We start from the raw sequence: 17,232 nt of genomic DNA on the forward strand, positions 1-17,232 counted from the left end.
GCCATCTCTAGACCCAGCAGTCTTAGCTAATTATAGGCCAATCTCCAACCTTCCTTTCATATCAAAAATCCTTGAAAGAGTAGTTGTCAAACAGCTAACAGATCATCTGCAGAGGAATGGTTTATTTGAAGAGTTTCAGTCAGGTTTCAGAGCTTATCACAGCACAGAAACAGCTTTAGTGAAGGTTACAAATGATCTTCTTATGGCCTCTGACAGTGGACTCATCTCTGTGCTTGTCCTGCTAGGCCTTAGTGCAGCGTTTGATACTGTTGACCATAATATCCTATTAGAGCGATTAGAGCATGCTGTAGGTATTACAGGTACTGCACTCCAGTGGTTTGTATCATATCTATCTAATAGACTACAATTTGTTCATGTAAATGGAGAGTCCTCTTCACCCACTAAGGTCAATTATGGGGTTCCACAGGGTTCAGTGCTAGGACCAATTCTGTTTACATTATACATGCTTCCCCTAGGCAGTATCATTAGAAGACATAGCATACATTTTCACTGCTATGCAGATGACACGCAGCTCTGTCCATGAAGCCAGATAACACACACCAATTAGTTAAAGTGCAGGAATGTCTTAAAGACATAAAGACCTGGATGGCCGCTAACTTTCTGCTTCTTAATTCAGATCAAACTGAGGTTATTGTACTCGGCCCTGAAAATCTTAGAAATATGGTATCTAAGCAGATTCTTACCCTGGATGGCATTACCTTGGCCTCCAGTTATACTGTGAGGAACCTTGGAGTCATTTTTGACCAAGACATGTCCTTCAATGCACATATTAAACAAATATGTAAGCCTGCTTTCTTTCATTTGTGCAACATCTCTAAAGTTAGAAATATCCTGTCTCTTAGTGACGCTGAAAAACTAGTTCATGCATTTATTACTTCCAGGCTGGACTACTGTAATTCATTATTATCAGAATGTCCTAAAAACTCCCTGAAAAGCCTTCAGCTAATCCAAAATGCTGCAGCAAGAGTACTGACAGGGACTAGAAAGAGAGAGCAGATTTCTCCTGTTTTGGCTTCCCTTCATTGGCTTCCTGTTAAATCCAGAATTAAATTCAAAATTCTACTCCTCACATACAAGGTCTTAAATAACCAGGCCCCATCTTATCTTAATGACCTTGTAGTACCATATCACCCTATTAGAGCACTTCGCTCTCACTCTGCAGGCCTACTTGTTGTTCCTAGAGTATTTAAAAGTAGAATGGGAGGCAGAGCCTTCAGTTTTCAGGCCCCTTTTCTGTGGAACCAGCTTCCAGTTTGGATTTGGGAGACAGACACTATCTCTACTTTCAAGATTAGGCTTAAAACGTTCCTTTTAGCTGAAGCATATAGTTAGGGCTGGACCAGGTGACCATGAATCCTCCCTTAGTTATGCTGCAATAGATGTAGGCTGCCGGGGGATTCCCATGATGCATTGAGTTTTTCCTTTCCAGTCACCTTTATAACTCAGTATGTGTTAATAGACCTCTCTGCATTGAATCATATCTGTTATTAACCTCTGTCTCTCTTCCACAGCATGTCTTTCATCCTGTTTTCCTTCTCTCACCCCAACCAGTCGCAACAGATGGCCGCCCCTCCCTGAGCCTGGTTCTGCCAGAGGTTTCTTCCTGTTAAAAGGGAGTTTTTCCTTTCCACTGTTGCCAAAGCGCTTGCTCATAGGGGGTCATACAGTATGATTGTTGGGTTTTTCTCTGTACCTATGAAGCGCCTTGAGGCGACTTTTTTTGTTATTTGGTGCTATATAAATAAAATTGAATTGAAATTGAATTGTACTTCTGTATACTGTGACATTTACAGTTGCTTAGTTAATTAAGTGACTTAATTACTCACTTTTATTTACTAATTGAATTACTAAATGAAGCTGGAATTGTGCATTCTGCAGTTTTTAATAGTGTGTTATTAGTTTTTAAAGAAACAATATGCATTTTATACCATATTGTAAAAAGTATAAGGTAAGTTGAATTTAAAATATAATTAATAAAGTGTTGACTTTTTTCATCAATTCTTGTAGATACACAGAGTCGAGACTGAGCCTGATGATCATACTGAATCAGATGACAGCGGCAGGAATCTCCAAGTTCAACTGCGGATTGCAGATGCAATTATATTAATTCAGATTAATATAAACTCTTCAAGGGTCAAAATCTGCACACACATCATTCTGCATAGTGAAGGTCAGACAATTTGTGCATTGATCTTGAGAAGTAAGACTCATTAATTAATAGTAATATAATTAGACAAATGTTGAAACTTTATATTTCGATACATTTTGTCAACAACAAAAGAAACCAAGCTGTGCAGGCACTGATAACTGAACCTAAAGACCTTCATTTTTGTCAAGATTTGCCTGATTTAACTGTTGTTACCCTTGTTTAGAGTTCACCTTAATATGTATAAAAATGTGAAAAGATTTTGATGTGTGTTAGAATGATTGTTTAATTGGCAAGGTTTGAACGAACAATTTTCAGAAGCCTCAAAATTCATCTGTTACTATTCCACGAATGTTTCAAATAAATTTCACCTCCATTTCAACATTGAATACGACTGTGGACATAAGAGCTAAAAGATGCTGTCCACGCATGTGTCCGCTAAGCCCCAGAAGGGTATAACCTGGGTCAAATGTGTTATTGTGTCTGACACACCTACAATATGAGGACTCGCAGAGTGACGTCACTGAAAGTGTGTTTAAAGTGTGTTAAGTTCCAAAACTGGCCAGTAGGCGGTGAAACTGAAAGTGAGCAAAAACGCTAAACACACTTAAACACACTTTTTCATAAAATTGTGATGTTTCAGGACTTCCGAGATTTTTGGTTTGGGAGCATGTTGGGAGCCTCTAGAACACTTTAGAAGGCTCAGAAAAATGAGGACCTCAAAAATGTCCTCATTTTTCTGAGCGTCCTCATTTTGTGAGTGTGTTATCATAAAATTGTCCTAAGATGTCATGAAAACAAGTACACACACACACACACACACACACACACACACACACACACACACACACACACACACACACACAGACACACACACAGGGAGAAAGAAGTAAATTTCTAGCTCAGTCAAGCAGCCTGGGAGCTGCTGAATTTGAATCCACCAATCAGAGAGCCTGTGCACTTTTTCCTGCCAAAACAGGTGCACGCAGCACAGAGAGACACAGGATTTATGCAGTCTATTTCTCATAGTGACGACTTCCCTCAAACAAATGACCATAATTTCCTAACCGTAGGGGCTAGAGCGGTCATTCTTACACCGTTTTGTTCAGAAAAGATGGGGGAATCTTCCAGTGTTGACAATTTATCATTAAAATATGAATTATTAAAGATATTTGACTTGTAATGCACCATAACTGAGTAGAGCAAAGCAAAAACTGCCTTGACTTGCCCTCAAACAACGGTTTGTAACTCTAAATCTATTTGGAGTATCGATATCATTCTTTCACCGTAAGAGACAGCAGGCTTTGGTGAACAGTCATGGAAATTTTCAGGTCTCTGTGGAAATCCAACAAAAAGTTATGACGAGAGAAAAAAGTGGTTCATTTCCAGAGTTTGAAATCTGAAGAAATCTGAGCGAAGGACGAATTTCCTAACCTCAAACAAGTCCAACTCATTTCAGAACGGTAATAGGTGAGAAAATAATTTTTGAATTGTGAGCGTCAGGAGTGTCTGAAGATATACTGGGACAAGCCTTATGTCTTAACTTTGCTTCGTTAAGGAGATATGACGATTCGAATATGCCTCTCATTACAGAAATCAAGCGGTGCTTTTGAACAAGCTCTCCATTGACTTTCTATGGAGAGTTTTGCGACTTTGTGTTGGTCTGAGGAGATTTGCCAAAATTCTATAAATCCCACAACAATGATAGTGACATTTTCGGAAAGCCAGCAAAAATACCTACGTTTTGATGTATAATTTGTGGGAGTTGAGTGAAAATTGAGCAAGTAGCAAGAAGTTGTTCGGACATGAAGAGAAGACTGCAAAACCTTCAGTGGCACACTGGAAGCCAAGTGCATAGCAACCATAACAACGCATGTATTTTGTGAAAAATCACAATTTTGCAACTGAAAACTTTAAGAGGCATAAAAGTAAAACGGTAAAAGATTTGAAAAAGCTGATTTATACCTGAATAGCCCAATAATTTGAGAACATTTTAAAGTTTGAATGGTTGTTCTACGTGAAAATATGAGGAAGTAGTTAAGTTTCAAAAACAAGCAAATTTTAGCAGAATTGCAGAAGTTTCCAATTCATTTCAATGGGACAAATTAAGCTTAATATTTTAAAAAGTATAATAGTGAAAAATACCAAAAGACATAGCCATCATTAGCAGAAATAGCAGAATAGTTTAAAATTTGAACGGTGAAAATCGGCTGAAAATTGTGGAAGTAGTTAAGTGCCAAGAAGTGTACGGAAGTCCCAAGAGGAACTCAATAGTGTGGATGCTTAAAGCATCCACACAATAATAAAATATATAAAATATACAGAGTTGAATATGTGCAAAACAAGTGGCATTTATATACAGTGTGGAGTGCATAATGTTGAAGTTCCAGTAGTGAAGCTGAGGTGTCTATGACGTGTTCAGCAGTCTGATGGCCTGATGGAAAAAGCTGTCTCTCAGTCTGCTGGTACGGGACCGGATGCTGCAGAACCTCCTTCCTGATGGAAGCAGTCTGAACAGTTTATGGCTGGGGTGACTGGAGTCCTTGATGATCCTCCCCGCTTTCCTCAGGCACCGCTTCCTGTAGATGTCTTGGAGGGAGGGAAGCTCACCTCCAATTATCCGTTCAGAGCACCGCACTACTCGCTGGAGAGCTTTGCAGTTGTAGGCGGTGCTGTTGCCATACCAGGTGGTGATGCATCCAGTGAGGATGCTCTCAATGGCACAGCGATAGAAGGTCCTGAGGATGCGGGGGCTCATGCCGAATCTTTTCAGTCTCCTGAGAAAGAAGAGGCGCTGCTGCGCCTTGTTCACTGTTTTGTTTGTGTGTACTGACCACGTAAGATCCTCAGCCAGGTGTACGCCAAGGAACCGGAAGCTGCTCACTCTCTCCACAGCAGCGCCGTTGATGGTGATGGGGGTGTGTACTTCTCTGCACCTCCGGAAGTCCACTATCAACTCCTTTGTCTTTGCGACGTTGAGGGTGAGATGGTTGTCTTGACACCAGTGGGTCAGGGCGCTGACCTCCTCCCTGTAAGCCGTCTCATCACCGTTGGTGATAAGACCCACCGCTGTAGTGTCGTCCGCAAACTTCACAATGATGTTGGAGCTGTTAGTGGCTGTGCAGTCGTAGGTGTAGAGTGAGTACAGGAGAGGGCTCAGTACACACCCCTGTGGAGCACCAGTGTTCAGTGTGATGGGGGATGAGGTGATGCTGCCCAGTCTGACCACCTGGCGTCTGTCAGACAGGAAGCTAAGGATCCAGCTGCAGAGGGAGCTGCTCAGTCCTAGATCCTGCAGTTTCCTGTCCAGCTTCGAGGGAACGATGGTATTGAATGCTGAGCTGTAATCTACAAACAGCATCCTCACATACGTGTCTCTCTTCTCCAGGTGTGACAGGGCAGTGTGTAGTGTCAGGGCTATGGCATCATCAGTGGACCTGTTGTGGCGGTATGCAAACTGTAGAGGGTCCAGTGAGTCGGGTAGTGCAGAGCAGATGAAGTCCCTGACCAGCTTCTCGAAGCATTTGCTTACGATGGGGGTCAGGGCTACAGGTCGCCAGTCGTTCAATGAGGAGATGGTGGAGGATTTGGGTACAGGGACGATGGTGGCCATTTTGAAGCAGGCTGGGACTACAGACAGAGAGAGGGAAAGGTTGAAGATGTGCGTGAACACTCCAGCCAGCTGAGCCGCGCATGACCTGAGGACGCGGCCGGGAATCCCGTCCGGACCAGTAGCTTTGCGTGCGTTCACCTTCCTGAAGCACTTCCGCACATCCTCCTCAGACACAGTGTGCGCACTGACGTCATCCGCGGTGCGCATACTGTCCGGTCTCATGGTGTTCGCTGTGTCGAATCTAGCGTAGAATATGTTTAGATCCTCACACAGAGAGGCCGTGGTCTGCGGTGTGCTGGTTTTCCCTCTAAAGTCTGTGATCGTGTTTAGTCCCTGCCACATACTCCGAGGGTTGTCAAACTGTTGTAGTCTGTTAGAATATTCCTTATCACTAGCTAATAGTAAAGAAGCATTCACAGACTGGATGATAAGACAAATTTCACTGCCTTCTATACATTATTTTCTCTACTTTTGTTTACTGTTTACATTTTTAGCTGTTCCTCTTTGCTGGGTCGTATCGGAGAAATGCAGGTGGTGTCACTGCAGAGGTTTGGCTGCGTCCAGCATGGCATCACCCAGAGTTGCTGCATGCACTTGGTTTCTACCATGAACACACTCGAAGCGACCGCGACCAGTACATCAGAGTCAACTGGCAAAACATCATAAAAGGTAAAAATCTCAAATGATGATTAATTGAAATCGGATTCATTGCTTAATCTTTTCAATTTATTGGTGTTTCTTCTACAGATTATTACATTGACTTCTATAAGAAGGACTCTTACAATCTCAACACTAAATATGATTACTCCTCTGTCATGCACTATGGAAGGTAAGGCTCAACAAAAACACAATCTTAAGTCAAATGTATTAAATGTAAATCTCTTTCACAGAAATATATTCTAATTAATCGGGTTTTGCAATTCTTCCTAATTATAGGACTGCCTTCGGAATTACTCCACAGTCAGAAACATTAACTCCCACCCCCAAAAATTGTGATGATTTGTGAAATAACATTTTGAAGTTTCAGTTCTACCATGATGGTCATCAATTGGGGTGGGGGGGTGCACACTCAAAATTTATCTTATAAAACCTTATTTAAAAAATGATAGTGCTAATTAGTGCAAAGTAACATAAAAATAACATGTCACAATTTAACAAAAACTATGCCACCGAGAAATAAAATAAAGCTAAATATGATGCTGGAAAGAATTTACAGCTTTGGGTTTTCTGAAGGTTATTCTCCACCTAAGAAAACTGCAGATGTGTAAAAACAAAGAAAGAAAAGCAGATTTTTTTGTGGGCTCCACTAGGCTGACATCCAGCTGAATGAGATCTACCTCTTCTTGCAGTTGCAAAGCATTAGAAATAAAGCTCAACCGAATGGATGGGTCATACATCATTGAACATTACTCGTGCTGTGCTTTGACTCCAAAACTCAAATTGGATTACCTGTGCACCCACGCGGATCCTCCAAGTGGACAGGCACAGGCATGTAGCTGGCACATACACACCGAGACGCACGTGTTCAAAATGCTTCATGCAAACATTGTAAAATATACAAATACATTGAATTTGACGTACATGGAGTTCACACATAAAACAGAAGCTCGAGTTTGTAGCACTGTTTCTCTCTAACACACACACCGTGTAATTTTCCCTCACTGATAATAAATGCCACATTATTGTGATGTACAGCAGAGGACCACGTCATTTAAAGGTTGCTGTGATGGAATCTCTTCAAAAGCGCCAGTCCTGTCATGCAAAATCAGACCCTGAAACGGTTTATGGCGCCAGAAAGCTAGACAGTACCTCTTCTTTCCTGTAAACAACAGTCTGGAGGATGATGATCTATTAGTGAGGATTTAATAAATGTAAATACTCTTGCGCTAAACAATTCATTTCTGCATTCTGAGGTTTTAGAAAATAGTTTTTTTTGCTCATTGTAGTCTGATAAACAAGGCCCAGACTTCATGAGATAATCACTGTTGTGCCAGAAGAGCTTGATTAATGAATACAGGAAATTATAGCGAGTAATTGAAGAAATGATATTATTTGAAACAACACATTTTAACACAACAACCAGTTACAGCCAGAATAAAATAAAAAAGCAAATGTGCATTTTATTATGAAATGGACTGATGGAATGTGTAGCACTTAAGTTATTAGTGATCAACCTCATAGGGGGTTAAAACAAAAAGGAGCTTTGTTCTGATACCAGCAGTAAAATGAGCTGCTCTTTTGGCATAAATAGGGTGTTCTGTGTGGAAGGAAAAAAACTGCATCGTAGGTGGTTACAGCAATGTAGCTCCAAACTAAAGCAATAATCATCTGATTTCTGTTTCCTCAGCAAACAGAAATCAAGTAATAATCATGGTTTTTATTTCAAAATTACACTTGATTGCCTTTACTCAAAATTCATACAATTAATCTAAGAAATAGTGATATTAGAAGATGGTATAACCAAGATTTTTCTTGAAGTGTAAATAGAAGAACCTGAACCAGCAAATAAATGCTCATCCATGCATTGTCTTAACTGCTTTCTCAATTGGGGCATGATGGCTGTCACAGGCCAAAAGGTGGGGTATACTCTGGACAGATCACTTCTCACAGGGCTAACACAGAATGACAGACAACCATTCCCACTGATATTCTCAGCCATAGCCTTTTTAAATTCAATTCAACTCAATTCAACTATATTTATATTGCGCTAAATCACAAAAACATTGGCTGCTTTATATTGTAAGGTAAACAAAAATAAAGAGAAAAAAGAGAAAACCCCAACAATCACATGACCCCCTATGAGCAAGAGCACTGGTGAGAGTGGAAACAAAAAATCCCTTTTACCAGGAATAACATGGATATCTGCCATGACCGTTTGGGACAGGAATCACCAGGTGACATAACATGCATGCCTTTCAACTGTGGGAGGAACTCTTAATACCTGGCATTTAGGCACATGTAAGTGAGAACATGTAAACTTCACACAGAAAGGCCCAGCAAAGCCAACAGATGTAAACACAGGATCGTTTTGCCGGGAGGCTGCAATGCTCAACATTGCACCACTGTGCTGCCTACAAGACAAATATATATGTTTTCATAGAGCTCAACCTCCCACGGCTGATGTTACTAAGCATTCATGTCCAGTATATCTCTCCCTCTGCAGCATAAACAATGCACTTTTTACAGTTCTATATTCCCATTAACATTAACCAATCTGTCAAAAAGCGCACATTTTAGTCAAACTGATGTGTAATTACTGTTCTTAAAACTTACGAAAACATTTATCAAATCAGGGGTGTAACTGTCATACATTTATTATTATAAATTATTCTCTGGAATATATTATTGCTGCAAAAGAAGATAGAGATCAAAACCCATTTCAGCTTCTGTTGAAGGTGGTGAACAAGTACAGGTAAAGACTTTACCTGACTCACAGACGCTCTACTAGTAGCTCTACTTCTAAACACACACACCGCAGCCTGTTTGCAGCCAGGTTATTAAAGGTTTAAAAAACGTAAAGGCAGCGCCTTCAAAGTGTTTACATTGTATGAATCCACTGTTATATTTGTCATTTTTCAGATATTGCTTTGGGGCATAAACTTTGGGCTGTATTTTCCCAAGACAATCTCCTGCTGGTTAAAAAAGCCTTATGCTAAGCAAGTCGACACCAGCCTGTGGTCACTATAATCCCCCCAGAATAAAATTATCAGTGTGGAAACAGTGGGAAATGCTGGACAGGGCAGCTATGTGTCTAAGGCAAAGCCTTCTGAACCCCTACCATTAATCTCTGTACACAGACACACCTGGACACCTTGCATATAAGCTCACACCTGACTGGGTTTTAGCATCACTTCGTTGGAAGACAAGTGAAGTTCCTGAAGTGACACCTTGACGATCAGCATCTTCGGACCAAAATGGACCTGACAACAACAGTTTCTCTTCTTCTGCTGCTGCTTCTGGGCCTCTGTAATGCTCATCATGACCATGTAATTAATTAATTAAAAAGTAAAATTGCTTGTTAATACTGCATTTACCACATGATGCATCTCCCATAACATTGGTGATTATCTTTATCTGTAACGTAGCATTCAACACATTAAATACAACAACATTAATTACAATACAAGTGAAATTTGTTTCCATCTCCTGTTCACAGGATCATGCTGGTCAGAATGGTAAGTGAACAAATCTGGGTTAACAAATTTTGAGCTCTGTATAACTAACTGTGTCATATTGTCACTTTTCTCACTGTAACAACAACGTAGTATGACTTCTGATTTTCTTGCATTCATAGAGATCTCTGGGGAGGACATTACCACAACCATCCTCAGAATGAACAATGGTGAGCCTTTAGTCATTATATTACAAGGGGGGGCAATACCTTTTCTCATTATCAGTGTCAAATTTCTATGTTGAGTAAAGTAACTTACTTTTTAGAGAAAAACAGCACTTGGTTGAAAAGTCATTCTATCATTATTTCAATAGGATCTACAGATTTTCTGGTGGAAGGAGACATACTCATTCCAAGAACCAGAAATGCTTTGAAGTGCGCAAATAAGCAATACTCCTGTCGATGGCCAAAGTCTCTCACATCTGGGACTGTTGACGTTCCTTACATTCTAAGTGATAAATATGGTGGGTTTAACTGTGGTGCATGTTACAGCACAAACATTCATCTAGTGAAACACTTACGTCACTGATTAAGTTATTCACAACTGTAGATAATGGTGAGAAGAAGACCATTTTAGATGCCATGAAGGGCTTTGAAACAGCAACCTGTGTTCGCTTCATTCCACGCAGAACAGAGACCGCGTACCTAAGTATTGAACCAAAATATGGGTAAGTTATTTACTACAGCACTACTTGAAACAAAATACACTGCATGGAAATCACAGAAAATGACTGCATATGCAGTGAAAAAACAAACAGTAAATAATTTATTTTCTTAAGTATGTTCATTTAAATAATTTGTGTAAAGGAGATGTTGTAAAGTTGAGAACAGTTTCATTTAACTATCAGATCAGATTTGGTCAAAGTTTCACTCGATACATGTTAAACATCAGACTAATGTCAGCTGTCTTCCTCTGACGATCATCTCTGGCTTCTTATACTGTTTACATTTTTAGCTGTTCCTCTTTGCTGGGTCGTGTTGGAGACAAGCAGGTGGTGTCACTGCAGAGGTTTGGCTGTGTCCAGCATGGTATCATCCAGCATGAGTTGCTGCATGCACTTGGTTTCTACCATGAACACACTCGAAGCGACCGCGACCAGTACATCAGAGTCAACTGGCAAAACATCATAAAATGTAAAACTCTCAAAGCCTCAATGATGACTAATTGAAATAAGACTGTTCTGTTGCTTGGTCTTTTTAATTTATTTGTCTTTCTCCCACAGATTTTTTCAACAATTTTGACAAGATGGACACCGATAATCTCAACACTAGATATGATTACTCCTCTGTCATGCACTATGGAAGGTAAGCCTGAACAAAAACACAATCTGAAGTCAAATGTACTAAGTGTAATTGTGTTGCACAGAAACAAATTCTGTTTAATCGCCTCTTGCAATTCTTCCTAATTATAGGACTGCCTTCGGAATTACTCCACAGTCAGAAACATTAACTCCCATCCCCGATCCCAACGTTCCCATCGGCCAGATTGTTGGCATGTCTGACATCGACATTCTCAGGGTCAACATACTTTACCAGTGCAAGAAGTAAACAGGAAGAAAATATTAAAAGCATTATAATAAAGCATTGTGACATCTCCAGTTGTTTCTGAGTTTTGTGTTGTGATTGACATTCACATAATAAGAAAGGCTATTCCATATCACATATTGTTAAACTTGGTTGAATTTATTTTATTTTGCTAGTTTGACTTCTTATGGGAAATGAATAAAGCTAAATGTGATGCTGGAAAAGTCTTAAAGCTTACGTTTTCTAAAGGTTATCCTCTGCCAAGTGCAGATGTGTGAAGTAAAAGATCAAATTGGATTACCTGTGTACCCAGGTAGATCCCCCGAAGTGGACAGGCATTGATATCCAGGTGGCACATATACACAGAAAAGTACTTATATATGTTCAAAATGCTTCATGCAAACATTGGAAAATATACAAATACGTTGAATTTGAAGTACACATAAACAGATGCCAGAGTTTGCAGCACCATTTCTCTCTAACACACACACAGTGTAATTTTTCCCCACTGATAATAAATGTCACATCATTGTGATGTACAGCACAGGACCACATCAGTGTTGGGCTTGGATATGTCATCACTGCTGTTTGGTGTTCAGGAACAAGGTGCCAGAAGTTCTCTTTTTGTCCACTTCTTCCATTTACTACTACACCTCCCAGAAATGATGAAGTCAAAGTGAAATAAAAAAAAAAAATTGACTTATTATTTAGAGCTGGATCCATGGACTGTTGCATTTGTCAATAAACTGGAAGAAAAACATGTTTAAATTCCTCCGGTCTAAATTGGAGTTCAGAATCTGTTTTTGGAATAATGTAAAACCAAAATCAAGAAAACACTTTTCTTACACTGGAGAAGCGAAATCAAGAGAATTGATTCATTTTTTCTTGACTGGCAATTGATTGCTCAGTCAAATAAGAGTTTCACTTCTATTCTGATGCTGTATATTGTACCAAAACCTGTGTAAAACGTATACAAATGCAATCCTCTCCAGTTAATATGTAATGTGGCTTATTTAATTACATCAGACGTTTGCTTTCTGTACAGCTGCTTTTCATTCTTTTTATTTTCCTCAAAATTTAGAAAACACTGACTTGTCACTAGTTAAGATGAAGCTGTCCTGTGCTGTTTATAAATCAAACCTATTCAACCTGTTAACTATCTATTACTATAGAATTAACAGATTAATGAAAAATATGCTTGGTTTATTCAAATGCATGATGATAACCAATGTGTTGGTTTGGAAACTAACTTGAATTTTCACTTTTGCTGTTTTGGTCATCAGCTTCTTTTTTTCTGTTTTGTTTTGTTTAGTCATCTAAGAAACCGGCAATTACCGGAAAGTAACCAAAAAATAAAATGCAAGAATTTCCCAGATTATATGTCTCAGACTTCTTGGATGGGCTGTACAATAAACCATGCACCAATACCTTTGTTACCTTTTGATATCAAAATTATGAAATTATATTTATTTTTATTTTTACTGTAGCTCCTATAATAGTGCCTGGAAATGCTGTTGATGAACAAAAAGAAGAAAACATTCATTTACCTAAGTTGAGTAAGTTGAATAAGCCATGTTCAAATATTTTCTCATGTTTTTGAACAAGTTTGTTTTCCTGATAACTGCAAGGTTTAAGCTAGTGATTCAGATTCAGCTGATGTGATGTCTAGCACTTACTAGCATGCAGCTACAACTGCCTGTGTTAGCTTCTCCCTATCAAATTGCAAACTTTAATAGAGCTTAAATGGGTGAGTTATGAATTGTTTGTTGCAGCCGAAGGCATTAGACATAAAGACCTGTGGTTCCGCTTTTGCTGGTATAACGCTGGACATTTTGATGTATGATTCTATGGGAACTGATTTCTATTAGAGGCCTAACACACAGTGTAAGACAACCGTTCACACTGATATTCACACCCACATCCTGTTTAAAATTACCAAGTGGCCTCACATGCACACCTTTGGACTGTGGGAGGAAGTCTTCATACCTGGCATTTAGGCACAGGGATAATGTTTAAAGTTCACGCAGAGAGGCCCCAGCCACCCAACAGATTCAAACACAGGATCTTCTTGCTGTGAGACTACAGTGCTTACCACTGCACCACTGTGCTGCCCACAAAACAAATAAATATGTTTTCAGAGAGCTCAACTAACCACAGCGGATGTTACTCAGTATTCATCTACAGTAGAGGTGTCAAATATAAGGTACTGGACCAATAGTAAGCCCTCTGCCTTTGGAAAATGTGAAGAAGGACATAAACTTTGGGCTGTATTTTCCTAAATTTTACAGCTTGTCCTAATGATAAAGACCTCCCTTCTTATGGAGCAAAGTAATGAAGTAAAGTTCCGAAAAGGTCCTGTTTTTTTCACAGATGACAAAATAAATGTCTGGGTTTTTTGGGTTTTTTTTGCTTGTTTTGATTTGTTTTTTTGACAAAATAAATACATAAATTAAATAGGACCTTTTCTGGGAATTAACAAAAACATTCTGCTTTATGATGAAAGGACAATCTGGCCAATGAGCTACCAGGACTTTTTCTGTAATTTTACACTTTTGTTTCTTATGATTTTAGCCCAAAGACTCTGAAAACAGATTTCGTTCATTAACAACAGCAGCATTTGCTTATCATTAAGAAAAAAAAATGAAACTGCTTTTTGTTATATTAAAGTATCTTGAGGTTTAAATACGTTCTTTACACCGACAGAAAGATGAATTTCACTTGTCCCAATGTGAAATGAGTTTAACATCCCTAAGCTGCAGTACATCTCCCCCTCTACAAAAAAAAACAGCACACCTTTCACTGCACCATATTTCTATTAACATTATAATAGTGGTTCTATTTTCATGTTAATCTGTCAAAAGCTGCACATTTTAGTTGAACTGATCTCTAAATACTATTTTTAAAACTTACTAAAATATTTGTTTAAAACAGCGGTGCAACTATCATAAAAATTATTCTCTGGAATATATTTTTGCTGCAAAAGAAGATAGAGATCAAAACCCATTTCAGCTTCTGTTGAAGGTGGTGAACAACTACACAATCCTGACATCCCCTGACTCACAGACGCTCTTCAATTGTCTATGTAGTGCGACTTCTACACAAACATACCCCAGCCTGTTTGCAATCAGGTTATTAATGGTTTAAAAAAATACTACTTAAAGGCAACGCCTGCAAACTCTTTACATTGCATGATTCCACTGTTATATTTGTTATTTTTAAGATAATGCTTTGGGGCAGGGTCACATCTCCCAAGACAATCTCCTGCTGGTTAAAAAAGCCTTATGCTAAGCAAGTTGACACCAGCCTGTGGTCACTCTAATCCCCCCAGAATAAAAGTATCAGTGTGGAAACAGTGGGAAATGCTGGACAGGGCAGCTATGTGTCTAAGGCAAAGCCTTCTGAACCCCTATCACTAATCTCGGTACACAGACACACCTGGACACCTTGCATATAAGTTCATCCCCGACTGGGTTTTAGCATCACTTCGTTGGAAGACAAGTGAAGTTCCTGAAGTGACACCTTGACGATCAGCATCTTTGGTCCAAAATGGACCTGACAACAACAGTTTCTCTTCTTCTGCTGCTGCTTCTGGGCCTCTGTAATGCTCATCATGACCATGTAATTAATTAATTAAAAAGTAGAATTGCTTGTTAATACTGCATTTACCACATGATGCATCTCCCATAACATTGGTGATTATCTTTATCTGTAACGTAGCATTCAACACATTAAATCCAACAACATTAATTACAATACAAGTGAAATTTGTTTCCATCTCCTGTTCACAGGATCATGCTGGAGAGAATGGTAAATGAACAAATCTTGGTTCATCTCTTTGCAGCTCTGTATAACTAACTGTGTCACATTGTCACTTTTCTCATTGTAACAACAAAGCTGTATGACTTCTGATTTTCTTGCATTCATAGAGATCTCTGGGGAGGACATTACCACAACCATCCTCAGAATGAACAATGGTGAGTCTTTAGTCATTATATTACAAGAGGGGGGGGAATACCTTGTCTCATTATCAGTGTCAAATGATAGAATGAAAAGTCATTCTATCATTATTTCAATAGGATCTACAGATTTTCTGGTGGAAGGAGACATACTCATTCCAAGAACCAGAAATGCTTTGAAGTGCGCAAATAAGCAATACTCCTGTCGATGGCCAAAGTCTCTCACATCTGGGACTGTTGACGTTCCTTACATTCTAAGTGATAAATATGGTGGGTTTAACTGTGGTGCATGTTACAGCACAAACATTCATCTAGTGAAACACTTACGTCACTGATTAAGTTATTCACAACTGTAGATAATGGTGAGAAGAAGACCATTTTAGATGCCATGAAGGGCTTTGAAACAGCAACCTGTGTTCGCTTCATTCCATGGACGTCAGAGACCGCGTACCTAAGTATTGAACCAAAATATGGGTAAGTTATTTACTACAGCACTACTTGAAACAAAATACACTGCATGGAAATCACAGAAAATGACTGCATATGCAGTGAAAAAACAAACAGTAAATAATTTATTTTCTTAAGTATGTTCATTTAAATAATTTGTGTAAAGGAGATGTTGTAAAGTTGAGAACAGTTTCATTTAACTATCAGATCAGATTTGGTCAAAGTTTCACTCGATACATGTTAAACATCAGACTAATGTCAGCTGTCTTCCTCTGACGATCATCTCTGGCTTCTTGTACTGTTTACATTTTTAGCTGTTCCTCTTTGCTGGGTCGTGTTGGAGACAAGCAGGTGGTGTCACTGCAGAGGTTTGGCTGTGTCCAGCATGGTATCATCCAGCATGAGTTGCTGCATGCACTTGGTTTCTACCATGAACACACTCGAAGCGACCGCGACCAGTACATCAGAGTCAACTGGCAAAACATCATAAAATGTAAAACTCTCAAAGCCTCAATGATGACTAATTGAAATAAGACTGTTCTGTTGCTTTGTCTTTTTAATTTATTTGTCTTTCTCCCACAGATTTTTTCAACAATTTTGACAAGATGGACACCAATAATCTCAACACTAGATATGATTACTCCTCTGTCATGCACTATGGAAGGTAAGCCTGAACAAAAACACAATCTGAAGTCAAATGTACTAAGTGTAATTGTGTTGCACAGAAACAAATTCTGTTTAATCGCCTCTTGCAATTCTTCCTAATTATAGGACTGCCTTCGGAATTACTCCACAGTCAGAAACATTAACTCCCATCCCCGATCCCAACGTTCCCATCGGCCAGATTGTTGGCATGTCTGACATCGACATTCTCAGGGTCAACATACTTTACCAGTGCAAGAAGTAAACAGGAAGAAAATATTAAAAGCATTATAATAAAGCATTGTGACATCTCCAGTTGTTTCTGAGTTTTCTGTTGTGATTGACATTCACATAATAAGAAAGGCTATTCCATATGAATTCAACCATATTTTTAAACTTTCCTGCCTTCATTCATTTTCATTTATTTCTTTTTGGTAGTTTTACCTTTTATGGAAGATAAATCAATAAATCCTCAGACAATTTTTTTCATCATATATGAATTATGCCTGGAAAGAAAGGTCCTTACCATGCATAATTCTCCATTACAAGTGGTATCATAACCTAAATTAGCAATATTCAGCCACCACATGTCATCCAGACTTACTGTATAAACAATATAAATGCAAACTGGTAGAGCGTCTCAGGACACACTTTGAATGAACTATTAATTCTGAAAGCTAGTAGATAATCAGAACTTATCTTTCTAAAGAAG

The 17,232-nt window shown here is 39.0% G+C and overlaps 3 protein-coding genes and 1 pseudogene across 3 annotated transcripts in view; 3 read left to right on the forward strand and 1 right to left on the reverse strand.

Annotated features, from left to right (window-relative positions):
* The window catches only part of LOC143412750 (low choriolytic enzyme-like), a 35,051-nt pseudogene extending 25,355 nt beyond the window's left edge, over positions 1 to 9,696 (forward strand).
* Positions 1 to 17,232, reverse strand: part of LOC101476673 (MAM domain-containing glycosylphosphatidylinositol anchor protein 2) — a 243,514-nt gene that overhangs the window by 170,260 nt on the left and 56,022 nt on the right. The window lies entirely within an intron of this gene.
* On the forward strand, positions 9,609 to 11,549 carry LOC101476186 (low choriolytic enzyme-like). The gene is made up of 8 exons (XM_014413457.3): positions 9,609 to 9,766; positions 9,937 to 9,955; positions 10,075 to 10,122; positions 10,266 to 10,415; positions 10,502 to 10,619; positions 10,907 to 11,085; positions 11,175 to 11,256; positions 11,364 to 11,549. The coding sequence occupies exons 1-8, from the start codon at positions 9,695 to 9,697 to the stop codon at positions 11,497 to 11,499; spliced, it is 804 nt and encodes a 267-aa protein (XP_014268943.2). The 5' UTR covers positions 9,609 to 9,694; the 3' UTR covers positions 11,500 to 11,549.
* Positions 14,973 to 16,835, forward strand: LOC106676582 (low choriolytic enzyme-like). The gene is made up of 8 exons (XM_014413458.3): positions 14,973 to 15,093; positions 15,264 to 15,282; positions 15,402 to 15,449; positions 15,552 to 15,701; positions 15,788 to 15,905; positions 16,193 to 16,371; positions 16,461 to 16,542; positions 16,650 to 16,835. Exons 1-8 carry the CDS (start codon positions 15,022 to 15,024, stop codon positions 16,783 to 16,785), a joined length of 804 nt encoding a protein of 267 aa, XP_014268944.2. The 5' UTR covers positions 14,973 to 15,021; the 3' UTR covers positions 16,786 to 16,835.

This window comes from Maylandia zebra, linkage group LG15 (genome assembly GCF_041146795.1).
Source record: "Maylandia zebra isolate NMK-2024a linkage group LG15, Mzebra_GT3a, whole genome shotgun sequence".
Classification (NCBI taxonomy): domain Eukaryota; kingdom Metazoa; phylum Chordata; class Actinopteri; order Cichliformes; family Cichlidae; genus Maylandia; species Maylandia zebra.